Raw genomic sequence first — 16,905 nt, 5'->3', positions numbered from 1 at the left:
AGAGACTCGGGGAGACTCTGCCCTTTCCCCCTGACCTGCACAGGCAGAGCATCGGGCGTCCGGTGGCTGCCTCAATTACTGGACACCAAAGTCCGCTCTGGAGGGAGTCTGCCGTCCCTCGTGGCTGTGGAAGGCAGGTGAGGCACAGGTAATCCTGCCAGGAAAGGATTGCAAGGAGGGCAGAGGGGACGTTCAAAGGTGCTGAAAACTCCCCCCCCGTCTCTTCACGGAGCCCCCCCCACTGGGATTGATTTCCTGAAGTTAGGCGCACTGCTAAGGCACTCGAGCTCTGCACATCCGTCCCACAACCGTCTTACCTGCATGCGTTTGCCCAGAGTGCCTGACCACCCCACGCCCGGCTCGGCCTGACCCGCCATCTCTGGACTCCCTGCAGCTGATGGGGCCGAGGCCTCGGAGGATGACAAGCCACACTGGCCTGAGCCTAAGGTCACCTTCCCCCTCCCCCCAGAAGCCCCTGTGGTAAGGGGGGGTGGCCACCCTCCCCAACTTTGAAGGAAAGCCCGACACACGGAGGAGCCCAAGTCCCACGGATGCCACTGCCTGGTCTCCGTTTATTTATTCGTGAAACAAAAGAGGTGGCGGCGAGTCAGACTCCTCTGCCCGGGGGGGGGGGGGAGACATGGGAGAAGGAGCCCCCAGCGGGAAGAGGGGAACCTGGGCGCTGTTGCCCCATCGTCTGCAGAGGGTCTTTGGCAAAAGTGGGTCTCTGGGCCCCCAGCGCTCTTCCACCTGCCACTGTTCACATGCTCAAATTCAATTTACATACATAAAAAAAAACATCTTTTAAGGTTGTGTATACAAAAATATGTACAACTGTCTTTCCTATCTATACATAGAAGCCCCACCCCGGGGGGGGGGGAGAGGGGGGAGGGTTTAGCCAGCAAAGCCACAGGAGCCTTTTCAGCCGCTTCCCCTGGGGGCATCCCAACCCACTCCCTGCAGCCACTGACCCCCTCGTGGACGCGTGATCTGGGCAAGGAATTGGGAAGCGGTCAAGGCTGATCTGGGCTCTGCCTGGTCAGAGGAACAGCAGGCGAAGGGGGGGGGCTCTGAAGGCTGCCTGAAACCCCCTCCGTGCAGGAAGTGCCGTGACGAGGCCTCAAGCGGTGGTGGCCTCGGAGCAGCAGCCGGCCCAGCCCCTTGCTTCCCGGTGCCCCCCATGTTCCACCCACGGTGGCTGGTCCGTGTCCCTCAGCAAGGGTTGATCTGCGTTCGTCAAACTTTGGGGTGATTAAGGGAAAGGAAGTTAGGGTCAGCTGATCTTTGAGAGAAGGTGATGGAAAAAAGTGCTAAGAATTAAGGCAAATGTTTGTTTAAAAGTTGGGGAAAACCTAAGTCCATTTTGCAGGATGCCCACCCGTCCAGGAAGCCGCCACAGCTGTGATCCAAAACAAAGATCTTGAAATCCCCTTGAGTTGCACCTTGAGCCTGTGCTCGGCGCACTGAGACCCACAAACCGTTTAGGTAGAGAGGCAACACCCGGTCCAGTGAAGCACCGTGGAGGCAAAACTGCTCCATGGAAAGGAGGAGGACCCTTTCCCGACTTCCTGTAAACTCCGAGGGTCCCCAAGTAGAGTGTGGAGGCGGTTTGCGTGGGCAGGGGGGAGGGGGCCTGGATGCCCCCAGAGAAGCAGCCGTGCCCCTGGCGGGAGAGGGGAGGGGGGCCAGGGGTGAATCTGAGGAGGCCTCCCTGGGCTCTGACTCCAGGTACAGAGGGGCCCCACTGAGGGCTGCCCTGGGCCGGCGGTCTCTTGCAGAGGAAGGCTTGGCACCCAGCTCCCCCCTCCTGTGCCGGCTGCCCCACACGGCTGTAGGGGTGAGGTGGGGGCCGGGGAAAGCAGCTAGCCAGGGAAGGGTCCCCACTGCTGCCTGAGACGCCCAGGCTGTCCCTTGGGTGCAGCACGAGGGGAGACCGGGGGGGACGACGACGCCTGGTTCTTGCAGCTGCTCTCCTTCCCTGGGCATAAGGGGCAGGTGCTCAGGGCAGGTTGTCCGGCCGAGGGGGCCTTTCACATTCCACTCCAGGGCAGGACAGGAGGGTCTGGAGGGAGGCTGGAGAGGCTTTGGCCAAAGGACGAGCTTGGCTCCCAAGTCTTTCTGTCCATAAGGAGCTCTGGGTGCAAAATGTCAGTGTCCCCCCCCCCAATACACATGCGCACACACACGCACACGCAGCTGCAGAGCGGGCCATTTGGGCCAGGCTTTGGGTTGTGCTGCTTTGGCCCTTCCAGTGGACCGAGGCCAGGCCTCTTCCGTGGGACTTGCAAGAGCCGAGAGGTTTGCACAGGGGCCCAGCAACCATCGACCTCCGGCCCTTTTGCCCCCTCGCATGCCAGCAGCGGCTGTGGGTCAGGACTCCACACACTGGTTGAAGGGAGGCAGGTGACCCCCCTCCCCCATCGGTGGATGAGGCCGTTCCCTGTGTTCTTCCTGGGCATCGCCAGGCGTCCAAGGCGGAGGGGGCGCCCGGGGGCCTGGCCTCGCATCGCGATCCGTGTGGAGAGGGAGGGGGCCGGGGGCAGCTGTGCCAGGCCTAGTTCTGGTGCCTCTTCATGTGCAGAGCCAGGTGGTCCGAGCGGGAGAAGCAGCGGCCGCACGCCAGGCACTTGAAGGGCTTGGCCCCGGTGTGCTTGCGGTAGTGCCGGGTGAGCTCGTCCGAGCGGGCGAAGCGCCAGTCGCAGCCTTCCCAGGTACACCGGTAGGGCTTCTCACCTGCAGGGAGGGAGGGGAGGAAGCGGGGGCCCGTCAGGTGCCAAGAGAATCTGAGAGCTCCCCCCTCCCCACAGCTTTCCCTGCACGGCCTGGGCGGTGGCTGCCCCCCTCCCCATGGCCCTGGACGGCTTCCTGGGGAACAGTTGCAGGCAGGGAGGAAGGGGGGGCGGCAAGAGCCCGGAACTTGCTGGCAGGGGAGGGAGGGCCGGATCTCTCGCTGTCCCAACCCTGAAGATGCTGGCAAGGGGGACACTGGGGAGACGCTTCCAGGGAAGACAGGTGGACTGCAACTCCCAGCAATGGTGGCTGGAGGATTCTGGGAGTTGAAGTCCACCAGTCTTAAAGCTGCCCCGCCCCACTCTCAGCTCTGCCCAAAACGACGGGGCTGGAGGCCCCCACTGCACTGCGGGACAACCGGCCCCCTGCGTCTCCCGCGTGGCGCCTGCTTTGAAGGCTGCCCCCCTTCCCCCCCCGAACAGGCCCCAGGCAGGGGGCAGCCCAGGGGGAGCCAAGCGGGAGGCCTCCTCGTGGGGACTCCACAGGGCGGCTCCTTTCCAGGCTCCGTAAGTCGCAGGCATTGTCCCAGCAAGGTCACACGCGGCTTCAAACAATGCCCGGCGGGTGAGTTTCCGGGATCGAAACCAAGCGCTGGCCATTGTCCCCACGGCAGCCTGGCAGGGCAGCCAGAAATCATGGGCCCTGGAAGGTGGGTGGAGGGGGGAGGCAGAAAAGACCCCTGGGGGCTGAGAGAGGTGAGGGATTCCTTAACACCCCCCCCAAAGCCCCCCTGCCTGCCCTCCGGTCACCACCTCTCGGGGTGGGGCTCCAGCTGCCTCCTGTCAGAAGTGCAGGGTCTTTGGGGCTCTCCTGGGAGCTTCCGGGGGGGGTCATTTCTCTCCCGCCCCCTCCATGGCCGAGAGTGAGAGGCCAGCCCTTCTGAGAGTGGCTGAGGGCCTCCTCCAGAGCAGGGGAGGCTGAGGGGGGGCTTTGCCACCTGCCCCCAGGACGGGGCTCCCCGAACTTAGCAAGTTTAAGACTTGTGGACTTCAGTTTGTGGACTCAACTCCCCAAAAGCTCTGCTGGCTGGAGAATTCTGGGAGTTGAAGTCCACAAATTTGCCCAGTTTGAAGACCTCTGCCCCAGGCCCTCCTGCAGCCCCCCAGGCCCCGGAGCCCACCTGAGGCCCCCCCACCCTCCACACTGCCCTGTGTCTCGCTCTGTCCTTGGCCGCAGCTTCTGGCTGCCCCCAGAACAGCCGTGGCTCTGGGCAAACGGGGAGCCCAGCCACCCCATGACCCCCCCTTGAAAGACCCGCCTCTTGCCCTGTCCACCTACCGGTGTGAGTCCTCTGGTGAGCTTTCAGGTGGGAACTTTTGGTGTAAACCTTGGTGCAACCTGGAGGGGGAAAGAAACCAGGCGGAAGAATCAACCAATGGCTGAGCCCCGAGGGGTGGGGTGGGGCACAGGGCCAAGGTGGGAGGGGCGGATGGGGGGCTCATTGCTAAAAGTGTAATTAGGGGGCCGGCAGGAGGGGTTTCCCTCCTTTCCACGAAAGCCCCTCTTGCGGAGCCCAGTTCCCAGGATACTTGTGGCCTTCCAGGGGGAGGCCCTGCATTCCAAGATCATGCGGGGGGGGGGGCGCCCAGACCCCTAAAATCTCATCCCTACAGAAACTCTACTCCTGCTTAGGGGGCACCCCATTTATTGCCCTTGGCCCCCGGCAGCCAAAACACGGCCCCAACGTCTGCCAGGGGGGTGGGCCAGTTGTGCGCGTGTGTGCGCATGTGACCGGGGGGGGGCCATGAGTCCCCTACCGGCATAGTCGCAGTGGTGGATCCTCCTCTTCTCCAGCTCCGGGTTGTTCCTCCGGTTGAACTTGGGGGCCGGCAGGACCAGGGGCCCCTGGGGGAGGCCCTTGAGGACGCTGGGCCCGGGGGCCGCGTGTCCTGGGGGGGCCAGTTTCAGTCCGAAGGGGGCCTCGTAGGGGGGTGGGGGTGAGAGGGTGTGGAGGGGCTCAGGCTGGTTCTCGGGGCTGCCGGGCTGGGAGTTGGGGGGCGAAGGGGGCAGGCTGACTGCCGGGATCGGGTAGAACTCCTCTGGCAGACCGAAGCCACTGGGGAGGCCCTGGGGGGCCGCCGGGAAGGGCTTGGGGGGCCCCGCTGGCCGCAGGGGCCGGGCAAAGGCCCTCGAGTCCAGCACGGGGCCCCCGTGGATGCTGCCGGCAGCCGTGGCCCCGCAGGCCAAGGGGCCCATGGGGGCCGCCTCCCCCGAGAGCTGGTAGAGCAGGCCCAGCTGGGGGCCGGGGGCGTGGGGGCCTTCGGGGCAGGGCAGCTCCTGCTTGATGAAGAGGCTGCTGGCGGCCACCGACTGGGGCACGCTGAAGACGCTGGTGAAGTCCGGCAGGGTCTGGATGGGCCCGCTGCTGGCAGGGCAGGGCTGGGCGAAGCAGGGGCCGGGCTCCATCTTGACCTGGGGGAAGGGCCCCAGGGGCTTGGGCGGCCGGTAGAGGCCTGTGCGCAGGTGGGCGGTGTCCGGGAGGATCACGTTGATGTTGAGGCTGTAGGGGGCCGGCGGAGGCTTCTCCACGGAGAAATACTCGTCCACCATGGAGGCGCTTTCCCGGCGGTACTTCTTGTCCGTGGCCATCGGTGTGGGGGGCATCTGGCCGGAGAGGTACTTGTCCATCTCGGTCCGTGCCTGAGGGGAAGCCCAGAAGAGGAAGGAAGAGTGAGTCTGCCACCACTGGCATCCCCCACCCACCCAGGTTCAAGAGCCTCATGGCCGCCCCCCTGCTTGCTGCCCTTCCTGGGTCAATGGCTGCTGCCCCTGAGCTCCCCCCTGGCATGGAAATCCCCCTCCCCCACGGAGAAACCCGGCCATGAAGTCCCTACGGAGCAGCGTCCGAGGAAGGAGGCACCTCGGAGGCCCCCAAGGTGGCATCTCCCCACAGCTTGTGGCTGCCCCCCCTGCCCCCTTCCCTGCCTGCAAGGGAAGGCGGCTGTGTTGGGCAAATGGGAGGCAGATGTGTAGGTGCCACGGCTGCCCCAGTTGCCAGGGGGGGGACATTGGCTCTGGAGGAGGAGCTGAGGTCCTGGGAACAGCCTCTCCATGGCCGGCTCCCCTCCAGGTGCAAGAGCCCCCCTTCAGAGCAGAGCCCGAGGCCCAAGTGCCCAGCACATCTGGAGGGGGGCCTGGCTCACCTGCTCAGGGATGGCTGGGCCATGGGAGACCTCCGGAGCTGCTCAGCTGCTGCCACCCCCACATGCCCCAGGTACAGTGAGGGGAGCTGGGGGGGCAGCAAAGGGGGGAGGCTGCCCCCTCTGGCTCCGCCCTGCCTCCCGCCTTTCCCATCAGCCACACCCAGCCGTGGCCGGTCCACGGTCCACACCTTCTGCACAGCCCTTTCCCCTTGCTGCTGCTCGGCGGGAGGAGATGGGGCCTTTTTGCAGGAAAGGGCCCCCCAGGCAAGCAACCGACCGTTCCGGAGTGGATCTGGGACCCCCGAATCAGCCCCCTGCTTGCCTTGCGGGGGAGGGGGAGGTGGGCTCAGATTTGTGTTGAAACCTTCGACTTCCACCCACACGTTTTGCACTGACATCCCTTCGTCCAGCGGGGCAGCTGCTAAGTGGGCACCACCTGACCTTTCCTGCCCCCCCTTCACTTTGCTTGGGGGAGGCTTTCCAGGGGGGGCACAAATGGCCATCCGGGGACGGTGGCCGAGGGCCCAGATTCTTATCACACAACTGTGGAGGTCATAAATGGGAGGACCGGTCATAAGTCCATTATTTTTCAGTGCCGCTGCCACTTCAAACGGTTGGGCGTCACGGACGTCCCCTCGTCCTGCAAACGTTTTTGCCAGCCTCGCAGTTGGCCCTCCTCCTTTGGCCTGGGTCAACAGGCTTCATATCTGCTCCCCATTAACTTTCTTTTTTTTTAAAAGTTCAATTGTCCTACAAACTCCTTAAATAGCTGCCCAGGGCAACAATGGCCCTTGGAGGGAGAATGTCACCCTGGAACACAAAACCAAAACAAGGCTCACTAGAAACAAACAGGGAACTGACCAGCCTCTGACCCCCCAAAAGCAGAAAAACAATCCATTTCACAGGAACAAAGTTAACTTTCAAAAACCCATTGATAAAAACATCTCCCACAGAGCCCGACTTTACCCCTGGGCAAGGCCTCTGCTGGGGCAAGGCTGCTTCAGCCCCTGAGCCTGAACAGAAGGGCTGGGGGGGGCCCTGGGGGAGACTTCTGTGTCGTGTGTCTCCTTGGGAGGGGCTCCTTGGGGGGGGTCGCTGACCAAACATTCCTGGGGATTATCCCACAGAATAGGAGATCTCGGCCTTTGATCCCCTGATTGTGGCCGGGCAGATACTGATGGAGCAAGGTACAGCTCCCGGGAGGGGGGGGCAGGAGAGGGAGGGGAGATGCCCCCCCTGTCAAAAGCCGCCTTTCCAGCCTTTTGCACAGATTCGGAGGCGGAGAAGGAGCCCCTCCCTCCTTTTGTCTGCCTGCCTTCAGAAGAGGCAGGATTCGAACAGGGAGCCCTCCTGCTTCTCCTTGGCTCAGTGCCAGCCTTTATTGCTGCTCGAGTGAAAAATTGACCCGAGTCAATATTTGCTTCTCTGATCATTCAGTCTTGGTATTGACCTCAGAGGGAGGCCAGGAGGGGGAGGGGGCCAGGGCTGGACTCTTCCTCCTGGAGGGCCCCTGGCGGGGGGGCATGAGTGGGGCCTGTCCTGGCCCAGGGGCGGCAGCTGCCCCCCCCAAGACGGAGGGCCGCCCCCTTCCAGTTTCCGAGGCCGTTCGCTCTGTCCTTCCCCCTCCACGGAGAGTGGACAGCCCATCCCAGCCTCCCCAGTTGGATCCAGTCTGCCTGCGGAGGTCAGCAGGTGCCCGGGGGAAGTGTCACTCATTTGGGGCTGGCAGGGTCACTCCGGGCTGGGGCACAAACTGGCAGCTGGCCAGGAACCAGGCCCTGGATTTGGAGGGGGGGCGTTATGGATCAGGGACGGGTTCGAGTTGCATCAGACGTGTGTGTTTTACGTTGGGAAGTGACCCCCTGCGCAGAAGCCCTTGAGCGCACACAGAGCTGCCCACTCCCCAGGCGGAAGGTCCCGGAAACCACCCCTGCGCCCTGGCCTGCCCCAAAGGAGGAACGCCCACGTGGGATGGCCCAGGGCAGGACCCCCCCACCGCAAAGGGCCCAGGAGGGAGGGGGCAATGTGGGGCCAAGGGCTGGCTGGCACTTCCTGAGCCGCTTCATGCCAGGGAACCCAGTGGCCTCCTGGGGCTGCCTGGCAGAACGGCCCTGGGTTCATGGTTCTACTGGATCAGCTGGACCTCCCCCCCCAACCTTTGGCAATGGGGACTGTGAGCGCCTGCCCTCCTTTCTCTGGCTGCCCTTCCTCTTGTGATTGGGAAGGTGAGAAACCCCGCGTTCCTTTGGCCCCATGTCCACAGTCCGGACAGGTGGTTTCCGGGGGGGTGGTTCTGGTCCCCTCCACGGCCGGTCCACCCAGTCATGCGCTGTGCAGCTGAGGGCGGGCCTTGTGGGTGCGCTTCCCGCATGCGCAGTGCTAGAACAAAGCCTCTGTGTATATGCGCAGAAGCAAAAGGCAAGATGCCACCGCGTTTGGCACTGCCGAGAGAACCGACTCAGGGACATGGCCAGCCCGGATGCCGAGTCACTGCAGTTCTATGGAACCGGTCCAAACTGGGAAGGCCCCCCCCCCTGGTCTTTTCTGGTCAGAGAAATAAACGTTGCCCCCTGTGGAGAAGGTCAAGTAAGAGAGACCTCACAGCTACCTTTCCTTTGGAAGCTTGGGCAGGAAACTGAGAGTCTCTGACCAGACCCTTCTGGGGCCTCTGTCCACTCTCTGTGCCTGCTGGTCAGCCATGTGTCCACCTGGGCAACTCAGCTACGCATCAAACACACCGGACAGAACTCAAATCCCTGAAGACCTCCACAACCTTTGGGGGTGGCATCTGATGTGTAGCATGACAAGGACATGCAGCCTGTCAACCAGGCCTCAGTCAGAAAGTAGCCTCCTTTCGCCACCGGCCACTTTGGTTTAAAGATAATCGTTCTTCCAAGAAGCTGCTTCAATGGGCCAATGAGGGATGAGGAGGCCACTTTGGGACCAAATTAGGAAACCTTCTTTATTTAGACACAGAGATTGTTTTGAGAGATCTCCCGTCCTGCGGGGCCGTCCCCACTGACCACAAAGGCCCAGCCTGTGCTACTCCGTCCGGAGTGTAGCATGGGGTGGCTGGCGGGAGGAACAAACCAGGAGTTGAGAAAGACCCTCACAATCTCCTAGAGAAATTTGCCTTTGGTGGCGTCCATTCGTCCAGGCTCAGCTACTGACCGAGAGCAGATTCTGCAAAGAGGGTCTCCAGAATTTCCCCACACCTGGCACCTGGGAAGATGCACCAGGCATCTGAGGAGCAGCCTTTCCACCAGAGCCCCCTCCCCGGCAATCCCTGGGAAAAGGCTTCTCGGCAGGCCTGGATCGGGCCAAGAGTGGCGACTCCAGCTCGGTTTATTAGCCTTTGTCCCAATGGCCTGGCCTGGAGTGAGCAGGTTTCCTATGAAAAAAGTCTCTTTTAGGAAAGAGTCGGACGAAGGGGTCAAAGGGAGGGGAGGCCAGTGTTTGGGAGGGGGAGGAAAGGAGCGTTTCCCCTCCAAAAACAGGAACTGGAGCAGAGGCTGGAGATGGGCTGCTTGATGACCTTTGCCAGGGAAGATGCATCCGCCAACCTCACGGTCACCTTGTTTGGCAAGTGAAACAGAGTCTTTGGTTCACAGGTCAAAAGAATTGAGCCACCGCTCCACGCTGACCGATGCTCGGGAGATTCTGCATTCCAGGAAACCCCAGCGAGAAAGAGGCCCGAGGGCCCAGGGAAGAACCCAGGCCGCCCTTGTGCTGGTGGGGCATCCGAGGGGCTTGGGGTAGCCCTTCTACTGCCCACACCCCCATCTCCTCTTTCAGGAACAAAGAACGTGGGTCCAATCGGGCCCCACAAACGGACCTTGTGAAAGTGTCTCTCACATGGCGACTCGGGTCGGCCGCCTGGGAAAGTGCAGCACCGATCCGACAGACTCTGCACCGCCTGGTGTGTTGGGGAGGTCTCTCGCCTCCTCGTAGCTGCCTCCCCTCCGGATGCCAAGGGCCCCCCCTTTCTGCCGCGGCTCCCCCACATTCTCCCCCAAAGACCCACCGTCTCCTCTGCCAACAAGATGGCGCCAGGCAGCCTTGCACTTGAGGTTAATCATTACCGCGTCTGTTGGGCCGATTGAGGAAGAGAAAATGGAGGGGGGATCGGCAGGGGACGGGGACTTCGCTCGGGGTGGGGATTTCATACCCCTGAGACAGACCTTGGTCCCCAAAGGCCAAAGCGGGGGGCCAGTTCTCTGGAAGGCGACGTTATCGTCATGTAAACACAAGGGAGATTTCGATCTCCGTGGAGACATGGCCGTTTGTGTCCTTTTCTGGGGCCGTTTGTCCCGAGAGGGAGGCCAGGCGATTCTGCCTCCCAGTGGCCCCACAGAAGAGGTCCCCCCAGGGAGGCTGGCAGAAAAGCCCCCCCTCCAGGCCAACAATTGAGGATGAGCAGCGGAGAAGCTAAATCTGTTCCCTGGATCGTCACGAAATCCAGGCGAATAAGCCGAGGGGCCTGCCAGGGCGAGGGGCCCACGATACGGTTCCCCTTGGCATGGCCAGCTGACCGGTACGTGTGGCCAGAAGGCTCCTGCATGACGGAAGCGTGTCTCTGGGGCTGGGGAGATCTTCCCACCGTGGGGGTCACCTGCTGCAGGTCACCTGAGCCTTGAGCCCAGCCCCAGGAGCCCTTCCCGATTTCCCCTGGAGTTCCTGCCCCACCTGGCCCTCCATAATGGGAGGACGGCTGCTGAGCCTGCCTAGGCCAAGATGGGGCAGGGGGCCGGCCCTCCTGCCCTAGTGCGCAGAGCCCAGGGAGAGCCACCTCCCTCCCACCAGAAGCCCTGGCGCTGATCCGGGCTCCCCTTTCTTTCGGAGGGGGCTGGGGGGAGCCCCTTCCCCACCCCTCCACAAACACCAAGCCCCCAGTCCTGCTGTGGGGAGAGAGCCTTCCCCCACCGTGCATGGCAGCAGCCCCGCTCTCCCCCTGCCTTTGGCCTGGCCCCACGGACACACAGCCGCCCGGCGTCTTTCCTTCGCCCTTTGGCAGGACAGGTGAGCAGCATCTTCGGGCCAGGCGGGCTCTCTGTGGCCTCCCCCTCTGGATCCCGCCCCATCCCGTGGGGGGAGGGGAGGCAGGGGGCTCCCAGCCGGGGAATCTCGAGGAGGATTCCATTCCTCTGATTCCGGATGGCCCAGGCAGCGGGAAGGAGCAGCAGGCACGTAGGCAGGCGAGCGAGCGAGCGGGCGGCTCTTCCGTGGAGGCAACAACCGTTGTGTTTCAGAAACGCCCTGCAGGCACCAGGCCAGAGAGCCCGGCTCCCTCCCTCCCTCCCTCCCTCCAAGAGGGCCCCCCCTGCCCTTCCCACCAAGGAAAAGAGCCCAGAGGTCCTGGGGAGCCTCTGTCGCCTGGGAACCCTCCCACTGCAAAAGACAGCCCCCCCCCAGGAACTTCATCCCAGGCACAAGAAAACAAGGCCAAACTCAGGTGGCTCTTCCTCCAACGCTTTCGTTTTCTCTGCTGCTCGTTTCCACCCAAGTTGGTCTGTCGCCCATTTGTCCACAAAAACTGATTTACATTTCAGGCTGACTCCAAAGCATAGTATACGTTTGGTGACCCGCGGTCGTTTCCAGCAGCCTAAAACCTCCAGCCACTTCTCTGCCCTTTATAGTCACCCCAAATCCACAATTGGGGAGGGGGGGAGAGAGAATACAGCCCGTTTTGAAACTTTCCGATAAGTTCATCAACCTTTTGGCTTGAAGCAGCAACTTTTCAGAAGAATGTTTTTCTGGCCACGCAATGACCACAGAACCCACCTTCTGCCCACTCCTCCTCTTACCTCGGCCAAGTCCTGCTGATTCTCCAAGATCCTTGCGGGCGGTTTGATGTCTTCGAAGACGGCCATGTCGTCACTGCCCTCCCTGGCCATCGCCACGGGCTTCAAGGGCGTGAAGGCCACACTTTCCTCCGAGATCGGGGAGCTCACCACAAGCCCACCGCCACTCATCCTCTCGGCGGGCCCCTCTCCCACCTGGCCGAGTTGCGAAACCCCAAGCAGAGAGGAAAAACAAGTTTTTGGAGAGGCAGCAGGAGGCTGCGGATCTTGAGGAATCCAGGCGCTCTGTCGCCTTAAGAATCCCAATCTGCCTCAGAAAATCCTACCTGTCCCGCAGAGGAAGATCCTCCCACCTGGCAAGGCTGCGGCAGCCCCTCCCAGCCAATTGGGGAGGGAGCCAGCGCCAGCCCAGCCAATGGCAGAGCCAACGGCCTCTTCCTTCAGGCAACCCAAGACACAATGCCCAGTGCAGAGCCAGCCCGCAGGCCAGGCGGACAGACGGGCTTGTGGCCCTCAGCCACGGTGCCTGCAGGGAAGGGGGCGAGGCGTGGCTTTCCAGCCCAGCTGCCCCGTGCCAGCTCTGGGTTGGGGCGGAGGGCCATGGGGCGCTCCCAACGTCTCCCCTCTGGCAAAGGGCCCAGAGCTAGGGAGCCCCACGCTGAGTCTCAGGGGCCCCAAGAACTGGGCCGCCTGGGATGTGCCTGGGCCCTTTCGGCAGGCACTGGTCTCCTGGCCCCCCTCCCTCCCCCCTCCCAGCCTTCCTTTGCCTTGCCAAAAATCTGAGCCCCCACCCCACCCAGTCCAATGGGCAAGACTACTCCCCCTCCCCTTCCGGGCCACAATTGCCCACCCTTCCCTTGTGGCCCTTGGTGCCTCCGTCCCAGGTCGACCTCCCCATGTCAGGGGCTGATTTGGCCACGGGAGGCGGAGACACTGAGCCCCTGTCCTCTGTTGGCCCCTCGGCAGCCAGGACGGACGGATTCCGAAATGAACTAGAACCAGACAGAGTCCACGTTTCCAAATGGGAACAATAGTTGTTGTTAGGAGAGTTGGGCTCTTATCTGGTGGCTCTTTGGCAGAAGGATAGAACTCATTGTCTGCGCAAGGCCAAGGAGGAAGAAGAGAGGGACTGGAAAGAGACACTTCACACGAAGGATCCCAGGAGGGTCTTTGTCCTTTTCGTGAAATCTGGGATGGCTTTCCCTTGAGCCCCTTGTCCGGCCTTCAGTGGGGAAATCCAGCTCTCTGCCTCTCGCAGGACCAAACAATGGGGGAGGGGGGAGGGGGGGAGAAGTCCTAGATACCTTTACACACAGGCTGCTGGAAATCCTGAGGGGGGGAATGGGAGAGAATGTCAGACCCCCTAGCAGTGAGATTAGGGGGGGGCAGGAACCCACCTGACCGGAAGGGCTTTGCAGACCTTCCTTATTTCTTAGTCCAACGGGGGGGGGGGGGTCAGCGGATGGAGCGTCCTCTCCTGGCGAGGGGAGAGGAGGGGGATTCGCCTGGGAACATCCCCCAGGCCTCGGGGTGAAGGCAGCATTTCCGCCTAAAAGACACCGGCAGAGGGAGGACCATCCTGCGAGGGAGGCCGGCCCAGAGAGCCCTGAGCCAGACCAGCCGCTAAGGGTCTCTGCAGGGTCAGCGTGGCAGGTGAGGGTGGACAGGCCACTCCTGCCTTGGATTCCGGGCGCATCCCGAAAAGGAAAAGGCTGCTTTTAGGAGTTGGGGGGCATCTAAGGCAGTGGCCGGTCTGGAAGGGGGCACTCCCCTCAGAGGCTTTGCATACATGCACACCTGCGCCATTTCACCCCCTGCGCATGTGGAGAATACTCTGCACGTGGGCAGAGGGTTCTTCTTCCAGCCACCAGCGGCCACACCCCCGAACTGGGCCCAACTGGAAGCCTTTCAGCCCGGCTCTCAAGCGCAAAGCGCCACGGCAGCAGCCCCCAAAGATTCCTGGTTCAGTCCCACCTGTCCCTGAGTGCCGCCTTTGCGCTGTTTGGCCTGCGCCTCCCACTCCCCGGACAGCAGCAGGAGGGGGCTGAGCCCTGGACAAGGAAGAGGGCGGGAGTGGGGCCGGAGAGCTGGGAGGGGGCACGGGGTTCAGGGAGGCCTTGCTTCTACCGGGGTCTGAATCGGGTGCTGGTGGAATATGAGCTCCAGCGCCATCCGGACAGTTTTTATGGCAGATCTCTTCTCATGAGTGCGCGCAGCACTGACCTTGCGCATCCTAACTGGGACACCTCGTGTGTCCTTCCCACTTTGAAGAACCGGTCACTAGACTGCAGAGGCTTGGCCGGTGGACTGTGCAGGGAAGGGGCCGTGAGAGGCCCCTGCCTGCAGACCCTCTCGGCCTCTGGGCCCAGGCCTGTGTCCAGGAGGCTGTCTCATCTGCGTCCGATGGGGAGGGGCCGTCAACTTCCCGGACCCCATTGCCTGCCAATCTCTCCGACAGAAGGCGATGGCTTCTCTCATGTGGCTCCTTCTGGCAGCCCAAGGAGGGAACTGCCCACAGGATATTTGCTGGCCAGATAGGAGATTGACACATGGCTTTTATGGCTGAAATGAGGAGCGGCAGGGGCTGTGTGGGGCCGAGGGGTGGGAGGGGGGGTCCCAAGAAAGAAGCCAAGGGAGGAAGAAGGCAGCTCTGCTCTGCCCCCCCAGGAGCCCAGTCCCGGAGCTGGTGTGGGGAGCTTGGGGTCTCCTCTGGTCTAGGAAGGGAGACGGGGGGGGGGGGATTTGAACCGGAGGCAGAGCATCTTTGTCAGGGAGGAGGCCCAGGGCGCTGCCTCGTTCCTCCCCCCTCTGAGAGGGACCCTCCCCGGGCAGGCAGGCAGGGGCAGTGTCTGGGTCCAGGGTCAGGGAAGGCAGGGGGGGGGGCTCTCGGGGAAGAGGGGCCGCGGTGTCCGGGAGAGCGGCTGGCCACTGAAAGGGCTTTAAAACACTTCAAGGCAAGAGGAGACAAAGCGGATCCAATTCCCTCGCTGGAATCCTGACTGGGAGGCGCATCCCGGAGCACTTTCCCTCCCTCGAGGCGTTCCATGGCCGTCCGGGCGTCGCGGCCTTGGGCAGGCGGGAGAGGAGCCGCGGGAGGCACGCCGGCACAGGCTGGAATCCCGCAGCAATAGGCGAGGCCTCCGCGGCAGGCAAAGGGTTAAGGCGGTGCGTGCGTGCGCGTGTGTGTGTGTGTGTGTGTCACGGTGCAGGAATGCGCCGACGATGCCTTCCACCTCTGGCCTCCTCTGGGCGGAGTGTTTGCGAAGCTGGTTTCTCATGGAAACGATTCTTTAAGAGCAACGAAGCTTCAAAACATCCCAACAACATTTGCCTTGGCGGCCCGGAGCCGGGCGGGAGCCCCCTTTGGAGCGCCGGCCAGTCCAGCCCCGCAGCCCCCACAGCCCCCCGCACGGGCCGGGACACGAAGCACCCAGCCCGGGTCCCCGCGGGGCCTCCCCTGGCCCGGCTCCTGAGCGCTCTCCCCACCCCTCGACCTCCTCCGGGTCCCTGGGGGTGCAGGTGGGGGGGGCGCAGGGCTGGGCTGGCGGGCTGAGGCCACGGGGGGGCGGGGGGGCCTCCGTGGCACTTCCCGCCCAACTGCCAGTGTCACCTTTCCCACACTGGCAATCAGATCTCGGTGTTCTCTGCGTATCAACAGGAAACCGCTGTTTACCTGGCGGCCTTGGTGCCAGGAGGGGGCAGGGCCCACCTGGGGGCAGGAAGTGGCTCTGGCCGGCTCCCTTGGGCTGCCTGCCCTGCTCTTGCCCAGCAGTGGGAGGCAGGGGGGGAGGGAGCAGCCCCCTCCCCCAAATCTGCCTCCTTGTGTCCTGGAAGAAAAGGAAATGGCCTCTTCTTGGCTTTGGTGGGGGGAGGGTCTTTGCCCAGGGCCCCCCAGCCTCTTCCTCCCTTCCGGCTGGGGAGGGGGGTGGCAGGGGCTGCCCTGTCCTGACCCTGGGCCTTGGGCTGGAGGGTCCCCTCCCCTCGCTCACTCCCACAGGTGGGGGAGTCCCCAGAAGCTGCAGGGCATGAGGGGGGGGGTGTTGCTCAGAGCCTCAGGTGGAGCCGCCTGAAAATGCACCCTGGGAAATCGTGTCTCCTTGCGCCCCCTTGGCCCCCCCTGCAGGTGGCCGTCTTGCTGGGGTGGCTGAGTCATCGGCTGCTGCAGAGTTTGCGGAGGGCCAGGGAGGCGCTGGGGCTTGTGCAGGGTTCGGGCTGCGGGGCCTGGGCTCTCGTTTCGGGGCATCGAGTCAGAATTGATGCTGCAGCCGAAGGGGATGAGCAGAACTCGGCCACTCCAGGCTGGGACAGGCCCCACTCAGCAGAGGAATTGCTGGGCACAATCCATCACATACGTGTGTGTGTGTGTGTGTGTGTGTGTGTGTGTGTGTGATGGGTTGTGTGTGTTCTGCCTCCCCTTGAGCTTCATGCAATCAAACGCCTGTGAAAACGTGTCTGCCAAAAGCCGGGGAGCTTCCCAGGTCTGCTGGAGGGGGGGGGGCTGGGGGTCAGAGCCCGGGAGGCCACCCAGGAGCCCCCCCCAGGGAGCTCCCCCTCCCCACTTCTCTAGGAATGCAGGGAGTCCCAGTGTCAACAGCTTCTGCACCCCACTCGCTGCTGCTGCTGGGAAAAGGCCACAGGGGGGCTGAGAGAGGGGGGTCCCTTCCAGAGGACGTCAGAGGATGGTGAACGCAGAGCCCCTGTTTCTCCGGCTGCTCGCTGCCTGCCCCCTCCCCCCGGGCCCCTCCAAGTCAGCCGACCCCCCCCCCCCTCTGAGGGCTGCTTCCGTCTCCTCCTGCTCAGGGCCTTGGCTGACTCACCTGCCCCATAGCAGGAGGGATCACGGGGGATTCCCTGCCTGGGAAAGGGGAGGTCCAGGGCGTGGCTGGCCTTCGGGTCTCGCCTGTGACTCGGCCTCTTGCACAAGCGGGACTGGGGGGCTGGTGCGCTGTAGAGACTCAAGGGGGGGATTTCGAAATCCTGGCCCTGTTACTCCCGACTGTTGATGGACAGTCTGCCGTTTCTTCTTCTGGGGAACGTGTTGACTGGGGGGATCTGGTGGCAGTTCTGGCCCTGGGGAAGCCACGCGGCAGGAGCCACGGAGCCCTTGCGCAATCTCTCCCTTCCCGTGACCTCTGCGGCTCTGGGCTTCCCTCGGCAGCCGTTGGCAGGCA

The 16,905-nt window shown here is 63.1% G+C and overlaps 1 protein-coding gene across 1 annotated transcript; it reads right to left on the bottom strand.

The window, feature by feature from the left end:
- Window positions 1–538: 538 nt before the first annotated feature.
- On the bottom strand, window positions 539–12,067 carry LOC139171654 (Krueppel-like factor 5). Its single transcript, XM_070760069.1, has 4 exons — window positions 11,738–12,067; window positions 4,548–5,430; window positions 4,069–4,128; window positions 539–2,733 (listed from the first exon to the last, which is right to left on the bottom strand). The coding sequence occupies exons 1-4, from the start codon at window positions 11,903–11,905 to the stop codon at window positions 2,555–2,557; spliced, it is 1,290 nt and encodes a 429-aa protein (XP_070616170.1). The 5' UTR covers window positions 11,906–12,067; the 3' UTR covers window positions 539–2,554.
- Between the last annotated feature and the right edge of the window lie 4,838 nt (window positions 12,068–16,905).

Source organism: Erythrolamprus reginae, chromosome 8 (genome assembly GCF_031021105.1).
Source record: "Erythrolamprus reginae isolate rEryReg1 chromosome 8, rEryReg1.hap1, whole genome shotgun sequence".
Classification (NCBI taxonomy): domain Eukaryota; kingdom Metazoa; phylum Chordata; class Lepidosauria; order Squamata; family Dipsadidae; genus Erythrolamprus; species Erythrolamprus reginae.
Note: the sequence above shows the minus strand (reverse complement) of the source record. Positions and strands in the feature narration are given on the sequence as shown.